The 27361-nt window shown below is 42.4% G+C and overlaps 1 protein-coding gene across 1 annotated transcript in view; it reads right to left on the bottom strand.

Annotated features, from left to right (window-relative positions):
• The window catches only part of mei1 (meiotic double-stranded break formation protein 1), a gene marked incomplete at both ends in the record, with an annotated part of 72967 nt that overhangs the window by 20347 nt on the left and 25259 nt on the right, over positions 1-27361 (bottom strand). The window contains 12 exons of the mRNA XM_080511869.1: positions 2763-2873; positions 6039-6155; positions 14900-15083; positions 15346-15477; positions 15714-15899; positions 16786-16936; positions 19777-19933; positions 23854-23951; positions 24642-24702; positions 25387-25498; positions 25858-26005; positions 27149-27240. Coding sequence (XP_080367995.1) covers positions 2763-2873; positions 6039-6155; positions 14900-15083; positions 15346-15477; positions 15714-15899; positions 16786-16936; positions 19777-19933; positions 23854-23951; positions 24642-24702; positions 25387-25498; positions 25858-26005; positions 27149-27240 — 1549 coding nt within the window. The remainder of the gene's footprint in view (positions 1-2762; positions 2874-6038; positions 6156-14899; positions 15084-15345; positions 15478-15713; positions 15900-16785; positions 16937-19776; positions 19934-23853; positions 23952-24641; positions 24703-25386; positions 25499-25857; positions 26006-27148; positions 27241-27361) is intronic.

Here is a 27361-nt window from a genome sequence, read left to right as displayed (position 1 = left end):
TGGTGGACATACAGTAAGTAGGCGCCGAGTGTTCGGAGAATCTCACGCTTCGCCATAATCAAAGTTGGGGTGGAAAACCAAACCCCCGCCCAAGATATTTGTTCCAAAAAAATATAAATCTCCAGTTGATCTCAATCACTGCCAAACACCCCTGGAGGCATTCAGTCCATATCATTGATTGGCAGATGACCAATCACTTAGTATTGCTGACACACAATCCATCCACCCGTATTTTATACTGCTTTGTCCAGTTGGGGGTCGTTGAGGTCTGGAGTCGATCCCAGCTCATGTACACTCGACACGTCGCCAGTCCAGACAATTAAAAAAAACACCAATGAACCTAACATGTTTACGCATGTAGTGTGGGAAGAAGCCCAGAGAAGCCACCACACAGTGTCTGCTTATCTAAACCATTGCTAACAGTATTAAGTGGATGGAAAATTATGCATGGACAAATGAATTATTTGTGTGTGAATGGTGGCGGAGGTATTAGTATTCTAGCCCCACATGATCCTGGTTTCATGTCTGGACTGGGGAGCTTTTCAAGAGCTTGCATATTCCTTCACGGATTTACTAAGGGCACTCAAGTTTTCCCCTGCATTTGGACTGAATTGGCGTCTCCAATTTGCTCATGTAAATGCAAATGTGTGTTTGTGAGTTCGCCCAGTGACGGACAGGTGACCTGTCCAGGAGGCACATCAAGTAAAGAGCAATAGAAGACATATGGTGGATCGGTAAGATGACCACAAGTTCAAATCATCCTAAAAATCCACAATTGTTGTTTTGAGGATAATTTGGAGCCTTGAAGCTGTGCTTTGTGCATAATGACTTGTTGTTTTAAGTGGCTCTATAGCTGCTTCCTTCTCTCTGCATCCTTTCTGCTGGCCAATGTATCCCAATAGTGAACTGTCTGGGTCTGAGGGAGTGCTACACAACACCCCCTATTTTTTTAATATATGCTCTGATATTTCATTTTTCACAGCTTGGTGTAGATTTTTTTTTTTTTTAAATGAATTTTGATGACCTATTAAAAACAGTCTAATACTGAGTAATATCTCTCATCTCCAGTCATTAATTTCCACTATAATCGTAGCACATAAAAGAGTATTCTTCTCTCCAATGAGGTGCAGTAGGACTCTCATCTTGCAGAGCAAACAACCACATCAATAATATTAACTTTGATGAAGCTGGAGAAGACGGACGGATGGATTTTCTAAAATCCCAAACTGGTAACTGTTGTATCACAAAAAATAAAAATATACTTTCATATCATTTGAAATTGTATTCTGAGGATATATGCAATACTGTGAGCTTGACAAAACCATAATGAGTAAAGTCCCAATATATAATAATTTCTTCTCTGACAGAGGAATTCTCCGCTGCACTTGTACATCACAAAGTCAGCAAAAACAGTGTAGCCTGAGGCGAAAACAACTTTGATGCAGAGGGTGAGCAGGTAGGTAGTATTCGAAGTATCAAACTAATACAAGGAGTATAGAGTAGATTGCAGTTTTCATGCCACCACATGCACTTTACAAACCGGACCTCTGTTGAACTCTGCTGCGTTCCTTCCTTCTATGTGTTTTTTCTTTGTTTAGGAAAGTTACCTTAATTGTAATATTCATCCATCCATCTCCTGATACCACTTCGTCTAATTTTCAGCAAACAGGCAATACATGCAAACTCATGACAGAAAATCCTTCAGCCACCCTCGAATTCGGGACCATGTAATATCATCAATCAAATAAATGTCAACATGAAACAAGTCAAATCAATCTGTCACTGTTAATATTTTCACAAACTAATCCATATCGTTCCAAAGCTATATCACAGTTTTTTATTCTATGCGTTGGCTCATTGATTTCAATTGTGCTTTCGCACAAAAGCGTCTTTGAGTGTCAATACAAAGAGCCAATGTATTATTATTATTATTATTATTATTATTATTATTAATAATTGTGCTTTGGGTTTGAGGGAGTCAGCTGTGAAATTATTTTAAAAACAGAGATTTGGTGGCACATATTTAAAGTGAAATTATACTAAAATAGAAGCCATAAACAGCTTTAGGGTTTGACTATGTCTGTGTGAAGGGCTAAGAAAGTGGCAGCGACACTGACATCTGGCAAGAGACGTGGATTTGTGTGTTCTTCTCGTGTAGCTTTTGTCCGGAGACTCTGGCATCGTTTCTTAGGCCTATTTTCTCTGTTATCCCTGTGATAGACTTGGTGACAAGGTCGCTCTGTTTTACTCAATGTCACTTCTGATGGGCTTCAGAAGAAGGATGGGTGGGAAACAACAGCAAAAAAAACCCCAAAAAACTCCTTTAATGTGCATGCAGAAAAACAAGCCCGTCTGGAAGAGCATGCACTTTGTATCACAGGCTGTGCACCAAAAACACTTTGCTTTAGCAACGTGACAGCATAACCCTGACTGTGTGAGTGCATGAGAAGAAGCTCTAAGATTTCACAGTGTAACAAAACAAACAAAACAAGTGTCCGAGACGATGTCCAGGTCTGAGCCGACGATGGTTTAGCAGGATGTAAAGTTCTGCACAAGGTGTCAACATGTATGCTTGTTATGTTTGTGCCTCAGTGCAGCGTGGATCAAGGTCAGACGCTCTCTTCTGTTAAACCAGCAAAAAGGATGATAGAGAGAAATACTAGTACATATGAGGAGAGATGTAGTGCTAATGGAGAGGATACAGCATTGCAGGGAAATGATAAAAAAATAAATAAAAGTGGCAGCAAGAATGTGTGTCTCACCTCTGTCAGTGCAGTGTTCAGGGGACAGACTCAGGCAGCAGTACAGGTAGCTGAAGGCTGGCAGGAGGCTTTCTGTGTTCGTAGGCTTCAACCTCGCTGTGATGATGCTCACTGACACACATACAGGCATACGTTAGCTCACATCCCTCCAGAAGACGTCACAATAACTCACATTCAGTGCAATAGTAGGCATTTCTACTAATATTAAAGGATATTTACCATGAACTATAATTAGAAGAACCATATTGGGCCGAAACTAAGTGAGTGGTGGACAAGGTTGAAAAGCCTTTTAAAGGTAGCTTCTGAAACCCTTTGGACGGCAGCAAGGATAACGAGCTGTCGGTGGAGCTGAGAGTGAGGATAGCTAAAGTGATGGCGAAGCAGATCCGTGCGAGAGAATAAGCTGACGACACTCGAGACCAGCAGTGTCGAAACTGACGCCTGTGGGGAATATCTGGAGAAGGTCCAGTCCAGTCCAGGAAATGATCAAGCAAATTGAGCATTTTTTACAAAGGAACCATAGAATTTTTAACACGGGTCGTCATGGTTACAAAATGCAACCGTGACAGAAGATTAATGGCCCTTTCACTGGATTTTGCACTTGACTGCATGGTTCAAATTAAATTAAGATTCTAGTCATTTTAGATCGTACTTGCAAAACATTTTTGCAAAAACAGACTTTTTGGAAAAAAGGTTAATATGGCACTATTTTACCAGTCCAGCTGACTCTGGATGATATTGCACCGTATGTGGCCCCTGAATTAAATGAGTTTCACACCCCTGCTCTGGACTGTATATAAAAGTGTATATAACAAGGAAACATCTAAAACGTTCAGCAGCGTTACACCAGTAAGCGTGCGTCCCATTTCATGTCTTTATTTTAGTCAATACATTTCTTGCTGAAAAAAACAAAACAAAACAGAATTTGGTTCGTAAAACAACTTTTTCCAAATACTGGCCCCATAAGAGTTTGGTGTTTTTGTAATCAGGAGGGTCTGATATTCAGACCAATATAGTAGAATTGTCTTGCCGTGATGCTCAATATTTTGCTCTCGACATGCCTTCACAATGTCCCATTCCTCTAATATATCATATATTGTGCTTGTGCAACACACACACTCCCACACACACACACGCGGATTCATTCAAGCCAGACTTTGAAGTGATAAAAGGCAGTACGATGAGCTTTGCAGTTTAATGCCTGTTTCTCACCGGTCGATAAGAGCAGAATGAAACTGATCTTTAAAAATGTCAAACATTATGGGCTCTCAAATAAAGCACAGGAGGAGGTTCCACTAATGCAGCAAAAAAAAAACAAACAAAACAACTAAGTGATTAGTTATAGAAGAACAAAGGCTGCACACATCGAAACAAGAGAGCAAAGGAAATTGGAGCCTAATCATAAAGAGTTTAAGAGAATAAACTGACAGATACGCAAAGCAAGTTCATGTCTGCAGCTGCAAATCACCAGAAAACCCCTCAGAGTTTGTCAGTGATGCTGATCTTAAATCAAAGACAAGCCTCTACTTAGGGAAGACATACTGGCATATGTGGAAGATAAACTGAGCATCACAACAAACAGAATGGGGCCTGAAGGACAGAGACGCTGCTTTCAAAGCAAACGATTGGGATCTATAAATCCGTGCTCCTCTGCGGAAACCCGGCAGGACTGGGACAGGTTTAGTACACGCATGGCGATAAGGTGAACTGAAGCCAAAATTTAAATACGAGATGTATAGTTATGTGTAGCGTGAGTCGTCTCAGACATGTACTTCACTCAATCAAGGGCTGCTCATACGTCCACATCATCATGAAGACTTATTTATTTGTCCCTGCCGCAGTGACTTATAGCAAAAAAACAGGCACTGCTTGTTGTATCGTGGAAATATAAATCAACTTATGTCCTCGTTAATTTCACAGAGTCTATATCGACATTACAGAGGCAGCAAGTACATTAAACCGCAGTGATTGGAACATGTTGCCATCTTTAGCATGCTTGGAGACGTGATGCGTTAAATTAACCATTAGCATTTGAATTTGGTTCGGCCTGGTACAGTTTGGATATGGAGCCTGTGATCCATGTTGCCCACATTTCTAGATGGATTGCATTTTTATAAAAGAAGCATAGAGACCAGAGTGTGTTCACATGCTTTTTTTTTTTTTTACGTTTGACAAAAAAAATGTTCTGCTTCTGACATACACATAAAAGCCTAAAAGCACTTTTAGTACAGCTCCTCAGTGCCGTTTATAAATGAAGTCTCGGACAGGATTAAGAGTCTTAGTAGATTCACTTGATGCACATGTGTCAGTTGGCTTGTAAGAGTCTGACTATTTCCTTTCAATGCGGGACTTTGTAGTTTTATAGTTGAGAGATTCATCTAACTTCGTCGTCTGTCCATACGAATGTCCCTGTACCCATTGTTACTGTTTATAGCGCATTATTCTGTTCGTGTGTGTGTGGCTTCATTACAAAAACAGCATAGAATTGCTGGCCCAGCATGAAAACTACCATTGCTTCCAGCGTTTCTTCCGTTTCACGTTGTTAGAGTATTATTCCATTTAGTTGCCATATTCATGCTTAATCTCAGTCTTATTTCTTCTGTCTTTATTTAGCAGCGTCACTCAGGCGCTGTTGTTTAACTTTGACTAATCATGTGTTCTGAGCCTTGGTAGAAGCACTCTGAGCAAGACTGATAAAACAGGAACATTGTGTCTTCCCCGTAGCCACCATCTCGGTGGTGACCCACGCGTAGAGGATGCCCTGAGATTGTGCTTACTCTTGATAACTGTCAAGCGCAAGAACTTGTCTATTTCTATGATGCATATCCTGTAAACCCTCCCATTTGTTAATCGAAATAAAAAGCACAGGAGAACGGCAGAAGCTCAGAGCGGGTCAGGAACGGTGACGAGGAGCACTTCCTGCTCGTTCTCCTCATGAGTCAAAAAAACTTACCCTTGTTGTCTTGTTCTTTCTTGCAGATTTAATAAATGTCTATATCCTAAACCTGACACACGTACACCGACGATCGTTTTCAAAACTTTTCATTAATGAAAACGCATGTTGGAAAATAAGAATAGAAGACTGGTCCGAATCCATGTTGTTCACGTTTGATTCAGGACCCTGAAATTATTGCGTACGTACGTGAAGCAGAAAAAAAGTCTGTGAGTTTTCCAACTCTGCCTTTAACTGAGAGTGCCAGAGGATGCGAGCGAGACAGCTGAACGCCGCAAGAAAGAATGCAAGGTTTTGTTGGGTTTGTCACTTTTCGGACTCACCCTGGTAAAGCAGCTTGAAGTGCACTCCTTCCATTTTACCGCACGGTGAGGATGACTGCAGGTCACTGGCCTGTGTGACACAAAGCAGCTTCAGCAGCACAGGGAGCGAGATTGAAACTGCAAAACAGAGAAAGACACAAATGTTGAAAAAAAAAAAGAAGAAAAAAAAGTCAAAGATAAGACAGTGGAGTAGGTGCGAAAGTGACTGGAAGAAATTTGCATTTACAAATTCTAAAACCTGTTCCCAAAAGAACGTGATTGAAACCGACAGCACTCAAGAGATAAATCATTTCTTTAAGAAGAAAGAATATCTCAGATTGACATTTGGACAAAGTTGTAATTTGCGAAAAAGTGAGAGCGACAGCGTGTCGTAATCATCAACAACAGAAAATGAAGAAGTAAGTCAAGGCAACTCGTGTAGGAAGGTAAAAGCATTACCATGCATGCTTTCAATCACAGTATTCTGAGCCTGGAGAGTTCAGGGGGGGTGGAGCTGATGAAGCCGGAGAGAGAGAGACGCGAGGTGAAAGGAGAGAAAAAGGGCAGGAGTACTCTAACGGGAAAAGGAGCGCACGAAGATCAAGCAAAGCAGTCATCTGCATACTCCTTCCAGTGCATAGCATTAAAATGTCTGCCCTCGGGGATACTGCCACGTCGAGGCTAATATCAAGTATATATTAATGCAAATTACAGTAGCTTGAACTGGAAGACGTGCAGGGATAACGGTCTGTGATCCCCCCAGGATGAACGAGAAAAAAAAAGAAAAGAAAGAAGAAGAAGAAACAGGCAGAGGCTAACCACAGCAACAGTTCTTCAATCCCCAACTGGCACACCAGTGTTGCGCCCTTCAGCTGGTCTCATTAACCTGGTCAAGTACACAGACATAATAATAGCGTCTGGCAGACAGCTCTACCACAAAAGCCCAATACAGCACCCAAATATACATGCAAGCGTAGCACCGAACCGACACACGTCCACAGAAACACACCCTCACAACTTTGATCAGTCAAAGTTGTTTAACCTTCTTCCATTTCTACCCTTTCTGTGATTAATTTAGTCATAAATAGCTTCCAAAAATCTTAAATTCAAGGTTTTATCGATGATTTTCAGCGTCGTGAAATCAGCCTGGAGACTAGTATTGATGATAATTACCACAGATTATACAGAGAAACTGCATTTTTAGTGATTCGGGGTTAGTGATAAAGTTAACTATCCAAACTTTTGTCTCATTCTGAATGCCAGTCGAGGGAAAAACTCCCACAAAACACTATAAAAATGGACTCCTACAAAACTTTGTATGAACTGTTATGATCTGTAAACTGGATGCAAAACTCTCCATTGTTACAGATGAAAAAACTAAAGGATGTTTCACCTACGTTTTTTTTCTATCACTGCGGTGAAACCTATTGGCAATATGATTTAACCATGTCGAGAGACGTCTTTTCAGAGTCATGAGTGTAAGAAGAGAACACATTTTAGGAGAAAATAATTCAAACGAAAGTCCAACAGGCAGCGCAGGGATGCAGGTAAGGACTTTTGGGGGTTCTTTCTGTGTGGAGTTCGCATGGGCGTCCTCCAGATACTCCGCTTTCCTCCCACAGTCCAAAAACATGCATTTTAGGATAATTGGTGTTTGTATGTTTCTCCTCGGTGGGACTGCAAGTGTGTTTGTACGTGTTTGTTATAGAAGTGTTTTAAGACTTAAATTTATCAGGGACGTAACCCAAGTTACCTGACAATTACTAAGAGAAACAGAATGCAATATGTAAATAAGTAATGAAACTTTTGAGGAAAAAGGTAAAAACAATTCCAATAATCAATAATAAATAAAAGCAATAAGAGTATTAAGTGGATGTAAGGGGGGTAGAATCAATGCACCGTGAATGAGATACACAGAGTAACTTCACTAGCGTCAACATCAAGCAAGGAGTAAAAAAAAACAAAACAAACAACAACCTTTGTATTACGACAGCCTGTAGAAAACAAATACTGCTGTCTGTGGAGACTAAATCAATAAATAGAGTGGAGCCATTTAGATAAAGAAGTATCTCACTTCCCGAAGTCTGGACTGTCAGAGGATGTTGGGAGAATTTGCTTTAACAGAGGATTAATGGTTCTTTCCTTCCAACATTAATCAGTGTTCGGGGGGAAACGCTCTGCAATTTCAATCCAATTTAAAAGTTAGCAAGTTTTCAAGACAGACTTTGTGCCATCAAATTTCCCAATTCGCCTGGCAAGGCCGTCAAAAAGAAAAGGTACCGCCGCGCGGGACACTTACTATGTCGAAACTAACCACGATGAACAATTTCTTCTCAGAATACTGCGACATGCTTGAGAATATACAAAGCTGTCTCACGGCTACTTTCATTTAAATTCCTTATTTTTAAATATTCTGTCCAGTTCCAAGTGGACTTTAATGAACGCTTATGTTTCTCTGGAGCATTTTGTAATGCGACATTTAAAAATAGACAGAGGGAGAGAGAGAGAGCGAGAGAGAGAGAGAGAGAGAGAGAGAGAGAGAGAGAGAGAGATAGAGAGAGAGAGACAGAGAGAGACAGAGAGAGAGAGAAAAAATCCAATATCATTAAACAGCTTTTTCACTGCCTCCTAATGTGACCATAACCAGTCTTTAAATGAGACCGGCAGACAGTAAATACTGCCGGGGAAAATATCTCAACCAACATAAATCTGCAAAGGTTTTCATTCAAATGTTTCTGTATTTGAGAATAATTAAACTAAGTGCTCTACATTATGTAGCAAAAACACATCCCGCCAAATGGGCCTATTAATCCACGTACATGCCTTTATAGGTGTTTTATTGCTGCATGGCAACTGTTGTGTTTTTTTTTTTTTTAATTATCCTTATTTAAAGTACCAATTACATTTGTCAGCCTACCCACCTCAGGTTTTTTGAAGCGAACTCCAGAAAGACATAAATTTACACTTCAACGCAACAACAGTTTCTCCCAAGTTTGCTTTCAATATTTCACATGTGCTGTCGACGTCAGCCTGATTCACTGGCAGTTTCTACCGCGTGCCAAACTCTCCGGGAGGAATACGCTCATACGGGCTTTCTAATGATGTGCCCGGGACAGTTGAACCAGGCTCTCCACTTTCTGTGTTCTTTTGATCATTGTTCCACCTCATGTGACTCCCAATTCTCCCCATTAAATACCAAAAACTTGATGCGATTGGTTTGACTCCTCCGAGATCAAACAGTCTCACATCTTTTGCTGGTCCTGTCATCTGTGGAAGGTGCGAGTCAACCTGCGGCGACCTTTAGGCAGCAACACAGTCGGTGATTCAGGCCGAACCAGACGAAAGACAGGCGACCGTGACAATATTATCAAGACTCCGCTTACACGACAATGTTTCAAGAGAGAGAAGGCACAAGTTTTGCATTTTCACAACAGAAAAGTTTCATGTTTCCGTGTCGTAATTTTGAAAAAATTTAAATATCGCGTAGTAGCAGCATAGTAGCAGCGTAGTAGCAGCATCGTGGCAGCGTAGTAGCAGCGTAGTAGCAGCATCGTGGCAGCGTAGTAGCAGCATAGTGGCAGCGTAGTAGCAGCGTAGTAGCAGCGTAGTAGCAGCATCGTGGCAGCGTAGTAGCAGCATAGTGGCAGCGTAGTAGCAGCGTAGTAGCAGCGTAGTAGCAGCATCGTGGCAGCGTAGTAGCAGCATAGTGGCAGCGTAGTGGCAGCGTAGTAGCAGCGTAGTGGCAGCGTAGTAGCAGCATCGTGGCAGCGTAGTAGCAGCATAGTGGCAGCGTAGTAGCAGCATCGTGGCAGCGTAGTAGCAGCATAGTGGCAGCGTAGTAGCAGCGTAGTGGCAGCGTAGTAGCAGCATAGTGGCAGCGTAGTAGCAGCGTAGTAGCAGCGTAGTGGCAGCGTAGTGGCAGCGTAGTAGCAGCATAGTAGCAGCGTAGTAGCAGCGTAGTAGCAGCGTAGTAGCAGCATAGTAGCAGCATAGTAGCAGCGTAGTGGCAGCGTAGTGGCAGCGTAGTGGCAGCGTAGTAGCAGCGTAGTAGCAGCGTGGTGGCAGCGTAGTAGCAGCGTAGTAGCAGCATAGTAGCAGCATAGTAGCAGCGTAGTAGCAGCGTAGTAGCAGTGTAGTGGCAGCATAGTGGCAGCGCAGTAGCAGCGTAGTGGCAGCATAGTAGCGGCGTTTCCGCACGCCACTCCGAGACGCCGCCCAAGCGTTTTAAGAAAAGTGCGTTTTCGCTCATTGACGAGTCAGAGCGTTGTCAAAAAGTTCCACCCACCATGGGAGTCATGTTCAAAAAGTAGAATTTTCAGTTGCAAACGGAAACCTAAAACTAAAACACAACAAAACGATTGCGTTTTCACACGACGTGTACGGGACCGAACTGGTCTGGTTTCATACAGTGTGAAGAGTTTCCTGACAGTCATGAGACCACCGACTTGAAATCTGGAAAAAAAAAAAAAAACCTTCGGTACAAAAATGTCACAGCCGAATCAAAATAAAAAAGGAGAACACTGGAGGACGAGACAGTTGTGAAGTAGCAAATATGCAGGAGGCAATATTGCACACAGAGATTGCACGTTGTTTTGTGCTGGAGTGTGTCAGACCACAGATAAAATTGAGGGTGAATCTGTTAGTCCTGCATTCGATGATACCACTTTCCTGTGGGGAGCTGGTAAAAAGAGATTTTTAACCCCCAGTGTGCCACCGTGCAGCCAGGAATACACTAAACCTTATCCAATTTCCATGGGAGGTTTGTTTATTATATTATAAGGCAGTGTTATAAATCTGTTATCCGTCTCTGTATGACCGTCCTTAACTTCGTCAACCTCTGTGATCTTAAGTCATGAGGACTCTTGGTATGTTCTGCTTATTTGTGGAAATATCAGGAATGTATGTGTCACAAACTGGCAGTTTCTGATGATATTATTCTTTTTGTACGCATTGGCAGAGAAACCTTTCATTTCCTTCTTTTTTTAGGACTCGTCTGAATGTACAATGTACTTCATTTCCGGAAACGGATATTTGTGCCACACTCTTGGCACCTACAATCAGGAGATATTCTCTTCAAAGAAAATTGGTATCCAAGATACTCCAAGAGCTTGAAAAATGAATCGGATGTAGCTGTAAAGCCCTATATATATATATATATATATATATATATATATACTCAGCACACAAATTGCAAAATGCAAATTTCCTTACTAGTTTCAGACCGGCACAGTTTTCATTTCCTCCACCCGAGACCATCAATCCATCTTCCATGTATACTTGATCTGAAGGTAGTGGAGAGCTGGAGCTGATCACAGCTGACACGAGGCGAAAGGCATGGTACATCTTAGACAAATTACCCGTCTATCACAGGGCAGACATGCTGACACTCATTGACAATCACACCTCCTGGTACTTTCAGTGATGAGGTAGCAAGCTGCATTGATAACACCCCCGGGAAAACCCCACACGTGCACGAGAAGAGCATGCAAACTCAACACAGAGCGGCTCAAACGACAGAATCAAGTCCACGTCTTGTCGCTGTGAGGCGACGCTGCAAACCGCCTCGCCACAGTACCGCTGTCATGCCGCTTCAAGAAACAGCAAAGTTTGATATTCATTGCAGCCTTCTCAAAAAAAAACCAAAAAACACGACAAGTCATCAGCGATGGAGGAAACAACCATCGTTTTATCGAAACTACGGTTGGCAGGCGGGGGGTTGGGCCAATTCCAAACCCAACGGAGCAAAAAAGGGAGACGAATTTTTTTTAGAGAAGTAGAAAGTTCACAGCAAGACTAACGCATAAAAACACGCAATTAACCTAACAAGCTGTCCTTGGACTGTGTGAGAAAGCTGAAAACACACACACACACGCGCACACACAACTTTGTACTTTGCTGCCTATTGAGACGACATGCTAAACTGAGACCGTGGTACAGCTTGTACATCAGAATCAAGAGACGTCTCTACCACAGCGGACCGTCTGTTTGGTAATTTGGCCAGAGACATTCGGCACAAAGCCCATTTCCCCAATAAAATCTCAGCCTCCACAGTTGCCAGGTAATAAATTGGCCGGCAGGCACAGCGGCTACAAAACTACAAGAATAAATTGTAGGCAAACAAACAGTCTATCTGACCTAAAAAAGAAAAAAAAGAAAAAGAAAAAAGTCTCAGTCTAAGCCAAAAGGGATCAGCGAACAAGGCTTTTGAATATGGTGCCCAGAAAGGTTGTGCAGATGGAGGCCAAGCTGGCCACTTTTCCAGTCAACAGGTGATTACTGACGTTTGGCCAACGCTAGCTAACCTCAGCTCATTTATTTTGGCCACAGGGAAGGATCGCATGGACATTATTACCCCATTCAAGTACTCACATTCATACTGTGTGGTTCACATTAACGGTTCATTAACGCGGCATTTAACGCACTGCTGCTAACGTCACTATGAATCAACTGGCTTTCTTGTTAACTGGTGACCAACTTCGATAGTATTCAGTAATGGCAGACAGTGAAAATGAGAAGGGAAAAAATGCGTGGATGTGTTTAGAACGCACAACCTGCATGAGCTGTGATTGTGAGAAGGATGAGTTTGTGCTCAGCTACCGACTCTCTTTTAGATTTAAAGAGCAGTACTAAAAAAACCTCAAAGGGATATCTAAAGGATATTTATATATTTGCGGTACATTAACCATTAACTCTAATGCGAAAACCATGGAATAGAAATGGCGTGTTGCCGAATTCATTCACATTTCTGCCATTTATTACCAAGATCTGTCGAGGAGAAACCATGGAATTACACATATAAGAGGGCCACAGACATTTCATAAAACAATTGGCTTGGATCCTGATTTAGTGAACGCCCTTGAGCACAAAGTGAGTCATCAGACATTGAGATCTTTTTTTTATAAAGAACAGTCGACAAAAACTGGTAAATTATTTTTCCATCCTGCGTAGTCTATAAATGATAAATGATCACAGTTTCACTTCAGCGGTCTGAAAGCACTTTACACTGTTAGTCACATTCACACCTTCATGCACACACGCCCTTGTCAATAGTGATGGCGGCCATGCGAAGTACACCACCCGCATTTTCAGCAACTTGAGGCTTGGCGTCTTGCTCGAGGACACTTCAGCATATAAACAAGACACGATGGAAGTCAGCCCAGTCCACCTGATCTTAGATCAGATGTATCAGTTGAGGCAACTGGAACAGTTTTTGTCAATTGGCCAACTACAATATAAGCATATGCCACGTACGTGTATAGATTGCTCACACCCTGCTTTTTGCCTGACGTTCTCTCGAAGTAAACTTATTTATGTTGTGATTTAAATACTCGCTTTAAGATCAATATGTGAACTTCCAAAGCTGTACATGGCAATGTCATGATGCAGGATGCTGGTGTGTCCTGCTCTTCATTCCAGACGACGAGCAACAGTTTATTTGTTTACATACTGGCACAGCCCTCCGCTCAGTCACGACTACTTGTCAACTGTATTAATGGAAATAAATGAAGATCTAAGACTAAACTAAGCACAGCTTTTGCTGGGGAAAAATACATCTCTATTTTTTTTCCTCCTTAGAAGAGATGGGCATCTGAAAGAAACTAACTCAGGTGTGGCTGGCTGTTTAGAAGGCTGAGGCATTGTTTGCTGTGTGTGTAGAAAATAAAAGAGAATGCATTTGATCTATATCATCCCATGGTGTAGGAGCAGACTGCATAAACGTGTGACTGCGTGTTGTTTCTCACTACGTGAGTGAGCTTGTGTACTGCAGGGTGGGAACAGTTTCAATATGGGCTTTTATTTGCTGTCCAAAAAAAAAGAAAAAGAAAGAAAAAAGAAGCAGAGGAACACAACAGTCTGCCGCATGATAAAAGGCAAACTTGGAGACACTTAAATGAAAGATTTACCTCAATACATCAGATGTGATTAACTGTATCTGTGCTATAATGAGTTATAAATGAGCATCAAGCCAAAACAATTTTCATTGATACTGATACAGATCATTGTTTGATGTGAAGTGAATAAATGCATTTCTGAGGCGGTGGAGTTACTAATGCACAGACTCAGAAACTTTTGATGATATTACAAACTGCATTTGGCCTCGATGTGCATACTAAGTATGTGTGAAAGCGTGCAAGTTTGATAATGAGTCCACTTTGTGCGGTTTTATTTAATTCAACATGACACACACTTTAATTATTTCCCAAAACAGTGAATGCACCAACAATATAATCTTTTGGGCAAACTAATCACAGTTTGGAACGGATTAGCTAAAAATGGAATTTCCTTTTCTTTCAGAAAAGGCTTGATTAAGAGCTTTCATAAGCTCAACATGCCAAGTCCTACTTGTCTATGTTTTAATAAACTGTATAATCCCACACAAATACAATCGCCTCAACTAAGAAACAGTATGGGTTAAAACGGCTCTGCTTATACAACGGAGGATCGCACAAAGTATGTTAGAAGTGTCACACTCAACTTCAAATGAAAAAGTATTCGCTGCTGCGTCATCTCTGCACTGCAGGTGTTTGACGCTGTAACAAAGCCTTTATACTGTGCAGTTTATCTCCGGATTTCCCAAGGATAGCTGGTAGAGGTGTAAATTAAAACCACTCTTCCGATTTCTATCAACTCTGCTGAAGTTTTCCTGATAATACTGCATCGTAGTAGATTTTTAAAAAAAACGCAAATACTTGAAAAACGACATTGAATCGATTTGTCTTCTGTTTTCTTTATCACTCCATATTATGATTCATGTCGCAGGGTAGTTCCACTGATCCCTGTACCGATTTGTGCTTTTTTTTCTTTTTTCTCAATGAATATGTGCAGCTAATGCTTTTAACCCGCCTAGAAATGTATTGGCTCTTGCAGTTTGTGCTGCTTACCCTGTGAGGTCTGTCCAAGACCGTGCCTCATGTTCTCCACGTGGACCCGTTGCAACGCCCGCAGAAGTGCTGGCTCAATCTTTCTACAGAGGTCTGCCTCGTAGCCTCTTCGACCCTGCAGGAGGACTTCCAGAAACCCCACAACTCGCTGTGCCAGGGGAGCCTCTCTGGAGCAAATCATATCCTGCAGTCATGCAGAAAGACATCCCATTAAGAAAAACCGACAACCTTTGGGGGCGCCTTCATTTGGGAGACCTCCTGGCGCCGGAATGATCATATTGCAGCAAAGAACTTGCGCACGAAACTACGCCATGCAGGTTTTACAGGCAAATGTTTTCTGGAATCGAAAGGCACAGAATAAATGCTATTTTCATTTTGACGCTTTATCACTAGTTGTATTTGGGTGTTAAACAGCGCAGGTGTTCAAAATCCTATTTGGCTCTCACCAGGAGGGTCAGTATGAGTGCTGGATGCTTCTCCGTCAGGCTCAACAGCTCCGTAGTTTCTGCGTCACGCTGCTGATCCGGACTCTCGCCCGCCTCACTTTCTCTTGACCCACCCTTCGCCGCCGAGCCGGCCTGCACCGAGGACTCAAACAAAAACACCCTTCCATCACTCAAGAGTTCAATTTCGTGATAATTCAAAGAGAATTCGGAAAAATCCTCCAATGCATATCTGAGAGTTGCTCTGTTGGACGAAAAATAATTAGCGAAGGATTTCGGGAGCGAAAGAAGTGAGGTGAACTCAAACCATTTATTTATTGACGAGACACAAACGAGCAGTTCTCAGACAGAAAAGAACCACGTTGGCTTACCGCTGCCGGCTCTGCGTCAGTGGGCCGCGCTGGCTTGGTCAACCAGAGCTGCAGGACCAGGGGCCCAAATTTCTCTGCGAGCTCCGGATAGCGACAGATGAAGTGGAGGAGTGCGGGATGGTGGAAGTAGAGGGAGGAGAAGCTTTGGCAGAGGGCGAGTGTCTTGCTGATGCAGTTCAAAGACGCCTTGAGTAGGTTGATGGGAAAAAAAAAAAAGATCATGCCAAGTATTTTCTTTGAGAAGAATGCATACAACCAAATAAAAAAAGATGGTTAATTCTGATGTGAGGTTCCTTTAAAAGCCTAAAACACAAACGCAGCAACAAAAAAAAACACCTTTTTGAGAAAACGTTTTTGTTCTGCATAACTTTAGAAAAATGGCTGCGCTATAATCACCTCTTTGTCACTGCATCATCTACAATACATATTTAGAATCAAAAGAGGAACATGAGCTGCCGAGCTGTGATTGAGAGGATTTTCACGACCTTCACATCAATGACCTTCCCATTGAATCACGGCGGACTGCAGCTCTCCAGTACATGTTGTTCCCTTCCTCAACACGCCGAGCTCCATCATCCTGATGAAATACTCACGCTGATATTTCACCACTGGTAAATGTAGATATTGGACTAACTGAAGATGAAATGGCAAACTAAATATTTGCCCGCAACGTCTCCGCAAGGAAAGTGAACAATAAAGGCACAAAAGATGAAAAAAAACCAAATTATTAGGATCCTCATTGAAATTTTAATCCAAGAATGTTATTGAAAACTACTAGAAGACAATTTTACTCCATTTGATTCTTTTGTGACCTTTCAAAACTGCTGAAATAAACAGCATTATATGTATTAAAACCATTTCTCACTATCCTATTTACATTTGTATTAAATATCATATGAGACGAACAAAAATTGCAGTTTGTTGGAAAAAAAACAAGCGAGAGGAATCATCAAATTTTGTAAAAAACCATCACGGTATAGAAGAATAGAAATACTGTTAAAATTAAACTGAATGTTATGATATAGCTATTTAAGCTCTTTTAAGGTGTGTTCAGGCAACTCATGTGAATTACCCCGTCCAGGCTGGGGCTCTTGTCCTGCGTCACTGCCAGCAGGTAGAGGGCAGAGCGGAGCACGGAGCGAGGCGGGGAGCCGTCACCCTCCTCCTGCACTGAATGCAACAGCCACATCACACTGGAGAAGACGGTTTGGTCGGGGAGGAGCCTGGATTCAACACACACACAAATGCAGAACATCTGTACTTTTCATATTACAAGCACACATAAACGTTACCTTTGAATACCGTGAAGGTTGAGAAGCGGCGGGGTGCTTCGGTGCACTGGCACGATTTGATGTGATTCAGCTATTTGGCTGTAATTTCATTTAAAATTTTAGATACTTTCTTTGTTAGACACAGTCAGAGCTGCTGACGTCGACGGCCTTGCTCGGCTGTGAGATCCAAATCTATAAACCTCCAAACACAAACTAACTTCTCTGACCCTGTGAAGTTCAGTCTAATAGGCTACTTTCACACTAATGCACAACATAATGCTTAATTAGTTCCAAACCCCACTTTTGATGCGTGGTTATTGACGGTGTAATTCCAACGTGATCCCTATGAGACTCCAATGTTAACGGTTCAAGGCCATGAAGACGAGGGGCCGCGTGCAGCATGCTGTGGGTATGGAAGTAAATATAGACGCTAAACCTGTCAGGGTATCAGTTGTGAAGCTGCTTCATTTATGAAGGACTTGTGAAGGGAGGAAGAAGAGGGAGGAGAAAGAAAAGTTATCCAAGTTATAACTCTGGCATTTTGTGCGGCCAAGCCTGCGCTCCGACCACACAAGTTATACGTGGTTGTGAAGTTTTGTCCAGTTTAAATGCAATCTTGCCATTTCTTGCCTCATCTGGTGCAAAATTGTGAGGTCTGTCTCTCTGCAATGACATAAAAGTCATTGCAGAGAAATGACCGTACAGGCCGAGGTCGCTTTGAGAAAGATGAGATATGTATTGATTTTAGGACCACTTTTGGAAAACGGCCCAAATTTGATTTGAAAGAAAATAGAATTTTTGCTGTTCAGACTATCGTATAAAATCAGATGAGTCGCACATGGGCAAACAGTCAGGTTGTTTCTACAGTATGAATGAAGCTTTATAAACATCTTCAACAACAGTCTGGCCGAACAGCACAAACTACGAGTCATTTCAGACAAAAGATAAGATAAGATAAGCCTTTATTGATCTCACAATGGAGAAATTTACTAAGCTAACATCATGAACTTTATGAAGGCAAGAATTCAAAGCGGAATTGATGCATGTGTTAAATTGTACCCAATAAAGTGGCTTGAGAGTGCAAATACAAAATATAAGAAACACATATTTGCTGTTTTGACAGAAAAAGGACAAACGAAATAATCAAAAAAAGTCAAGTTGAATTAAAGTTAACTACCATGTCAGAAGAAAATGGTGTGTATTCATTGTTTCAGTCCAGTGAAGTAGTTAACATGTCACTTTACATATATGCCTTTCAAGGTCTCGATGTATCAACACACACAGCTTCAGGTATGTTGCTAATAAAGCGATTAAAATCTGTGTGCAAAGAAGACAAAGTGCTCCAGGGATTTGTTGATGTCAGAAAACTGCTATCTCTTTCTCTCCCTCTCTCAGCCCGAAAGAAACAGACACACTTACTTATAATGTATGCCAAGGACATGCACACCATTCACTATGCATGCACACACACAGACACACACAGAGATCCTGAACCCTCCCACGCTGTGTAAATCTCCGGCCACATCTCCCATAATCTTGATGAGACCACACAGTGGCAAAGAAAGGCTTTCATCTCCTTCCTCGCGGGGGTAATGCATAGCCGAGGATCCGCAGAAGGACAGACTAAACTTTGCAAAGAGGGAGACATACTTCTCTCGAAGGTCATAAAATATGTATTTAAGAGTACCCTGGAAGGCCCGCGGCAGCACTGCCGGAACAGGAAGATGGGGAAAGCAACACGCAAACTGAGCTTGATTGACCCTGGAACAATTCCAAGACTATATATGATCCTACTGTTGACACGGTCTTGTATATGTGTTATGTAAATAAAGGGTTTTGGCTGGTGATACTGTGGTTTCTGCTAGGGGGGGGGGGGGGGGGGGGGGGGGGGTCATGACAGGACGGGGAAGTGTTCATCTGGGTGTGGTGCAAGTTGTTAAATTCCAGCTGTGGAAGCGACTTCCTCCGAGAGGTCGTCATGTCATGTCTTCAGAATGAAAACTTGAGAGAACTACGTTAACCGTATACCTGACTGCTGGAGCTTATCCAAGACCAACCAAGGTCAAGAGCAGGCTACACCCTTTCTTTGGATGTAGGAGAAAGGCGGAGGAACGAGAGTAAAACCCCTGTGAAACATGCAGACTTTAGACTGAAAGGGCCCAACGGGGCTGAATGAGGAGCCTTCCTGCACATCTCATGCTTCACCATGCCAGCACCATATTTAGAGTCATTTACCAAACTCGACGCAGGATAATATTCAGTCGATATCACCAAGCTTCACTAAAACATTTGAACACCAACAACACTGTATCTTAGATGAGTGCTGCTGCCAGCCAAACTACTATTGATATTCTACTCAGCAGCAAACAAGCCAGGAAATGACTGATCAAAGAAACACTCTGTTGCTGTTGAAATGTCCAGTTATCAGCGGATAAAGACGGACAATCTTGGATTTTGCTTGCCTCCCCTATGAAACCATTCCAGCCATGCGCTGCTTACGTGCACGGGCCCTGATTGGATCAGCAAAATGCTTTCTACTCATGTTAAAATATTTATCGGTTAATTAAATTTCTGGGCAAATAGTAGCTGAGAACATTTTTCTCCTTATTAATAAGTGAAGCTTGAAAAAAAGAGAATGCAAAAGTTTAGATTAAAAATATATATATATATGCGTTATTAAGAGCCTCAAATATGCTCTGTATGTCTTTTGTGTGAACGCGCGCCTCCATGTATACAAGTGTGTGTATTTTTGTCACTTGATGCTCTGTGTGTTGGAGTGGCCAGTGGATTACCTGTCTCCGTGCTGAAAAGCCAGGCTGAGCATTATCACCAAACAGAACCGAGCCGCCTTTGGTCCTTGGTAATCGCAGAGCAGAGAGGACCAGTCTGACACATGACAACACAGGACGGGAAGGTTGTACAGCAGGAGGTTCTCCACCTCTGCCACATCTGGGCACACGGAAACAAAACAAGTGGGGAAAATGGTTGAAAGGGCTGAAAAAAAGACAAGTAGGTAGCTTACATGGACAGAGGAAATGGGGAGAGGCAATGAATGATGAGAAATGGACGGAATGAATTAAAATGCAGCAGACAGGGCCCTGAGGTCCATTTAGGAAGGACTATTACTCACCCAATTTGTGTTTACAGCCTAAAGTCAAGGAAGAAGCTATGGTTTCTTGAAAAAAAAAAAAAAAGTGAGGCTGCACTGATTTCACACTTCTATAATTATCTGCTTCTCCAAACATGCTTGGAATATTGATCATTAAAACGACACATCTGCTTAGATTGTGTGTGTGTGTGTGTGTGTGTGTGTGTGTGGGGGGGGGAGTAAGATTCTTCAAAATGTTAAAAGGAAAGCAATAGAGCGGGGGTTAAAATAAGGTTTTCGTAAATGAGGTCCCTAAAGAATAGTAAAGAAACAACGGAGAGCACAATACATTCCAAGTAAAAGAATGGAAACATAAAGGGTGGAACTGTAAAAGGAGATAAGAGAGGGAATGGTCTGCGTGCTTCATCTTCATAGGCTGGATGAATGGTGCGGGGGGCAAAGGATACTATATATGAATGCATGGCGCCGCAGGAGATGAGAACAGAGCGAGGATAAAGGACTGAGACGAGACAAAGGCAATTTTTCTGATAAAAGAGTCAGACTATTTGTAATGTGAAATTGCTTAAATATCTGGGCGGGCTTGAAAAAACTGGGATGAAAGCAAGAGGGTGTGGGATGAAGTCAAGAGACGGGAGGACGTGAGGTAGGGTTTAAAGAGCCGAGCGAGAAAGAGAGAGGCCAACAGAAAACAAACCAAAATTGAGCCATTTGTCTGAGGATAACTAAACAAGGTAAGAATAAATAGGAAAAAAAAAAACCCCAAAAAACCTGTGTATTCACAGAAATGAGGTAAAAGCAGTCCCTGCAGATCCGCTATCTGTGATCTACATTAATGACCGAATGGCCGTGTCCGGTGTTTCAGCGGTGTCCTTAACGCTACATATGCATGATGATTTTCACACTGGGTAATTATATAAATGAATCCGAGACTAATACAATGAGCTGGCTGTCACCAAATCTCAGATAAATGACTGTTGTGCAATGAACGGAATCCCTGCTAGGGGGGGGGCAGCGGATTATTTATGGGGACTGGGGCAGACATTAGTGGCGAAGTCGCGTTGGGAAGAAGTTTCAAGGGGAAATTGGCGGAGAAGCTCGGGAGTCGTCATCCGTCACCACCAGCCACCGATGAGAACAGACAACATGCTGATGAGTTCATTAGAGCAATCATTTGTGAATTGCGATGTCGGAGAATTGATGCTAAGGCGTGGCTCGAAATCCTTGATAATGTCATCAGTTTTGAAATGCCTGATGTTTGCTAAACCGTAATGGATGATGGCGTTGTTAGTGTACTGGGAGTGTTAGTAGATGGACTTCTTCTTGTGTATTGCACCGACATACACTGCTTTAAACATTATATTAAATGGCCGCCACTTATAGCGTAACGTATGGCGTTTGTTCGCAATCTTTAGCGTCGTAAAGTGGTTTACACTGCAAGGCTCATTCACCCTTTCAAACACATTTGCACAGAGATTCACACACACCGATGGACGGAGATGGAGAAACCGAAATGCAATTATTATTTCAGTCATTATCAAAAACATGAAGCCGTACAACCAAGAAGAGTTTCCGTTGAGAGTGAACCGAAACATAAATGAATAAATAACCCAAAAAAGACGAGTAAATAAAGAGACCAAACCCAGTACACAAAGAACAGTCAGCTCATAAACAGTGCTCATGCCGCCTCGCAGCCTGATGGCACTGCTCTTATGCGCCCATTATTTAATTAATCGTTGCAACAGTCAATGTCAACACCAACAGAATGTGAATAAATTAACATTATGTTTAGAAATAGAACTTAAAAGAAAAATATACCTGGAAAAGAGTAGACAAATATAACAAGGGACTAAAAAGGGGGGAGGCAGAACGGTAGAAAGGCCAGGGAAAGACAAAAACCATAACAATCTGGGGTAGGGTGGGCTTGTAGATAATAAGTGGTGAAAAAAGAGGTATATTTTAAGAACCTGGGAAAAAAAATACAGAGAAAGGCTCCAGGCAACTACGCCGTTATCACCTGGAGGAAAATGATGAAAGAGGTGAGGACTGAGGTGTGGAGAAGAATAGATGACTGTCTCGACAGGAGGACTGGAAAGTGGAAAGAAAGCAGCAGAGGACCAACAGAGGAGGAAGATGAGACGTGGGACGACAGATGGGGCAGAAAACAAGCAGACCGAAAAAAAAGGCTGCGGTGACACGCTGCCTCCTGCTCAGGTTCAGTTCAATCAACAAAACAATGGCGGGGCTGCATAGAAAACAAGCTATGAAGAGAGACAAAGCAGAGCTTAAGTCTGGCTAGCAGAGTTAGAAATAATAATGACAATGAATCCCCCCCCCCCCAACAGGAAAAAAAAAAATACACATACGGTACTCGCGACGGCAAGATTGAAGATGAAAGCAAAGAAGAACAATTGAAAGCAAAAGGGCTGAAAATGAAAGTGAGACAGATAAGAGTGATAAAAGAGAGGAGGGTGGTGACAGGCAGATAAAGGGAACAAACAAGAGTGTGGCTCCACCAAACTCATTATTCACACGCGCACAACGCACACACACACACACACACACACACACACACACACACACACACACACACACACACACACACACACACACACACACACACACCCGCTCGTATAAATCTCACATCTCATTACCTCAAAGAAACATTTCACTCGACTCGGGTGTCAATGTCACAACACGTCCTCTGGGAACCACTGCAGCTCCTGACCTGACGCTGTCTTTTTCACTCTTTATTATGCGGAACAGTACAGCTACGTATGTGCAAAGAGATTAAAGAGGCTGAAGATTAAACAGGAAAAACTTTGCTCTCTTGTTTACGGGTAATAGTCTCTATTATCACCAATCAATTTCTCCTCGTTATCTTCGTCGTTACGATGGCATTGAGAAAAGTGAGCGTCAGCTCTCCATCGCGGTCCTAATAATTAGCATTTAGCAAGTTGAAGAGCACCTAACTAATTAACAACTGCTCGTCAAGTTCTATTTATGCTCCTGCAAAGTTTTAGCGCAACATAAGGAAACAAGAACACGAGTGGGTGATCTCTACTTAACATTGCATCTCATCTCGCAGAGCTGAACCAAAATTTTGTGTGAACTTGCATCATTAGTTTTACAGTGTGTCGACAAAATATTATTCAAGTTTTAGCAATAGTCCCAAGATTGTTCTTTTTTAATTTTGGTTGTCAACTCCAATTCAAACTATCCTAAAACTGTGAAATTAAAGTAAAATCTGAGATTCTTTTCTGAGAAATGACTTCACCACCCCACTTTAAAAAAAAATATATCTGACATATTGTTTAAAACCTGAGAACAATGAGGACCAAAACAGATTTATTTCTTAATATTTTCTACGTTCTACTGTTCTACTGTGAAGATCTTCAATCCACTGAGAGTTGTGTGACGAACAAATAAATGCCAACCAAATGTCAAACGAAGTCAGTGTCATATAGTTTTCGCATACTAAATATCCTGAAATTTAAAACCTAATTATAGACAGAAAAAAAATCAAAAACAACGTAAAGTAGAATGAACAATGACATTTCAGTTACATACATCAAAGTGTATTCTTAAATCTTGATGAGAGTTGATGACTATCATTTATCTACTAAACCTTCTAAAACCACACTCAAGCAGCCCGACTTAACAGTAAAGGTGTTTCTGATTGTTTGAACGCTGACAACAACTGTGCATGTGGCTCAGTGTGTGGTGGTGGTGGTGGTGGTGATGTGGGCTCGCGTTTCCATACCATGCCGGTAAAAGTCAGAAGAGGGGTCTGAGTGGGAGAGCAGACTCATACTGAGTTTCTGCAGAAAACCACAGCAAGATGCATTCAGCTCTGGGTTTCTGGAAAAAAAGAGAGAGAGAGAAGAAGATAAAGAGCAATGAGAATACAAAAAAAATGAGCATAAATAGAAAAGCTGAGGGAGGGAGGGAAAACTGAAATGGAGAAAGAACAAGGACCCTGAGAAGAAACGCCGTGTGCTGCAAGACGCACGGTCAACGCAGCGCAGGCTAAACGGCGGCGCACAGGACAGGATGTGCCTCGACTTCCCCGCCTCAAATATGAAGCACAGACAGCGTACGGTTCAGTTTCATTACAGCTCAAGAGCACCGGCTCCGAACGCCTGCCGACTTAACCGCATTCGTGGCCACACGCGCAACACACACGTCGCATGAAAGCGCAAAAAGGCACAGATAGGCCCACAGAAACAAATAGACTGACACACACAAGACAAAACACACACACAACGCGACAACAGAGTGTTGACTTTGAAGCTGCAGATCCGTCGCTCCGACGCAGACGCGCTGCCGAGACGATGGGCTTATTGCAAAAAAGGACGACAAAGTGACTGGAAAATGACAGACGCCTCGGTCGGTGTTATCCGCTTCGATGCTCAATGTGCTTTGACGGAGAATGATAACTGGTGCTCAACTTTTTAAAGCCACTATTGTTTAACCCACACAAAAAGCTACACTTTCAGGTAGCGCTGACAAGTGTGTTTTGCATCCTCGGGTTATATTGTTGAAGTTTACCTGCTTCCTGCACAGAGGAGGGCTTTATGTTCCATCGCGAGCCTGTAGAAACCCGAGGCCGCTGAAGGGAGACGAAGGTGGAGACAAAATAAACAATGAGGGAGAAACAAATGAGGAAATGGATGTTTACAAAGACACTAAGCTGTGAAATACACGTCCAAAAATAGCTCTGAGGCGTTTCTCAGTCGGATTCTGCCCGAAAACAGTTCATCTGCCATGAAACTCTCGCGTGTCATTATTACGCCTGAAATGAGCGTCAGTCAGAGTTCACAGGTCATAAAGTGTTTCCTAAAATGAGTGGAAAGCACTAATTTGCAGGTGAGAAGTCTGACTTTTTATCCACGAGGAGCAGAAGAAAGACGTACTTATTATCTGCACTTACACTTTTAATATCTAATTCACACACACACACACACACACACACACACACCATGTGAGGAATCTATATGCTGGGTGACATGAACGGCTGTGTTTTGATGAAACCTGTTCTGCTGCTATTGGTCAGAATTAAGCAAACCTGTGTGTATTCACAGAATATCTGAACTAACAAGAAACGGCAACAACATCCACGCTTGCCTGCGTGCGTTTGGTGTGTGTCTTAACCGTGCCTGAATGACTACACTTAAAAAAAAAAAAAAACACACACATGCATAAATATGTATGTGCTCACAATATTAAGGGTCTTACTGAATGATGTAGGAAGTGTCTGGACAGATTAAGATTTACAGAAACTCACGCAACTCACCTAGTTTGCTTGCAAAGACAGGCATGAAAGATGGCAGAAGGCTAAACTGGAACGTCAGGATGGAGTAGAAGGGCTGCAGTATCTTTGCACTCAGTGTGCACTCAAACGTCCTCTGAGGTCACAAGAGATCACAGACAAACCAAACTGTACACACAATTGTCTCGTGTGATTGATTATTAGCAGAGAGGAACCAATCAAATATAAAACAATTCCCTGCACTGCAGAAGGGACACTGATCAATAAGACACACATGTCCACGAGTACACGGAACTAATGAAGACAAAGGCCACGTGTGGCCGTGCCTCATAATGTGGCCATTTAAACGATGGGCAAACGAGACACGACAATCAGCGTGACCTACTTCCTGTGAAACGAGACGCCAGAAATTAATGATTTCCGTCAGTGTTTAGTAATAACTGTGAAAAACAGTGTGAATCATACATGTGCGTGAGGGTGCGTGGAAGCTCTCACAGTAACAGTGGGTATCCACTCGGAGTCACAGAGGCGCAGCAGACATTGGCACAAAGAGTCCAGCGAGTCCTCGGCATCGCTCGGTTTATTTGGAGCTGTGAACGTGTTCTCCCTCAGAAGAGGCTGCGACGTGCACTCCTCGGCCAGCCTTGGTAAAACACAGCCATTTATTGAACACACGCATTGAATTGGACGATGGATTTACATACGGGGCGGATGCAGGGGAAATAAAGAGGCCTGAAAACACAACAGAGCATATTAGTATTTCATCTGCATGTTCGTTTTGTACTCGCGTTCACAAAGTGGAGCTCGTCTCAAACAAATTGTTGTTCTGACTTAATTGAGAAAACAAACGCATGAGATATAGGCGAGTTCGTCATCATTAGACAACGGAATAACATAACTGCATTTGCATGAATCCGAAAAACTACTAATCACGTTAGTGTGACCAGAACTGGAAATCAAGGGCCCGTTTACGTGACATAGATTTCAAGTGAATACGCAGAACAATGTTGGCCACCAGTGTCAAACAATGTCACGACTCCCAGTTTACATTGTCCTGGAACTTGGTAGTTTTATAACTGACAGTCACCGTAACAACAATCCAACTTGGTCGTCTGTCCATACCATGTCTGCGTACGAATCCTTTCTTTATGTTTACAGCGTATGCGTGTGGATTCATTACAAGAACAAACCACAAGTGGTCCAGCATAAAAAAAACGATATTTCTTTTACCGTTTTAGCAGTTTCTATTTACTCTGGCATAGTTTTCAGAACATTTCTGGGGGGGAAAAAAGAACTATTTTCACTTGAAACACTGTCAATGTAGACCGAGCCTAAAAGTACATGTAAGCTCGACTGAAATGTATTATTCAAAATCAGACTAAGACACTTGGATAGTCTATCTTTTCCCGCATGCACACAGAGCAGTCAAACTGCAATGGGACACGGTGTTCTGCAAACGCACCAAAACTCAGTGCCAATCTTGACCCAGAAGTCAAAGAGCGTGTCTAAAAGGAAACAGGAACAGCTGACTGTAATCTGTAAGCGTGGTAAAGACTGATGGAGTTGATTTCTAGACTGACACATAGTCAGACTTCATGCTGGGCTGCTCACTGTGCCAACCAGTACTGACAAGCTGAATTATGTGTATTATATGACCTCCAAGGTCGCAGAGGAAAGATGATTTCAAAAATAAATAATTTAGACTGCATTTTTCCTGAAACAGAGTCAGTAAACATAGAGAGTGATTCCTTGACACTCTTATCATGGTATCTAACAGCATTCTCACCTGCAGGCAGCCTGGAAACAGATGAGGGCCTGCAGAAGAAATCCTTCGGCTCTTCCGGCCTGGCTGTTGGCAACGGACCTCTTTTGTCTTCCCTGAAACGACACAGAGAGGGATGGAGGGAGAGGCGGAGCGCGAGAGAGACATAGAGAGAGGAAGGAGGAGAAGGAGATAGCAAACAATGGACGCATGCTCAAAATCATCAAGAAGAATAAA

The sequence above is a fragment of the Blennius ocellaris genome (genome assembly GCF_963422515.1).
Source record: "Blennius ocellaris genome assembly, chromosome: 16".
In the NCBI taxonomy this organism is placed as follows: domain Eukaryota; kingdom Metazoa; phylum Chordata; class Actinopteri; order Blenniiformes; family Blenniidae; genus Blennius; species Blennius ocellaris.
Note: the sequence above shows the minus strand (reverse complement) of the source record. Positions and strands in the feature narration are given on the sequence as shown.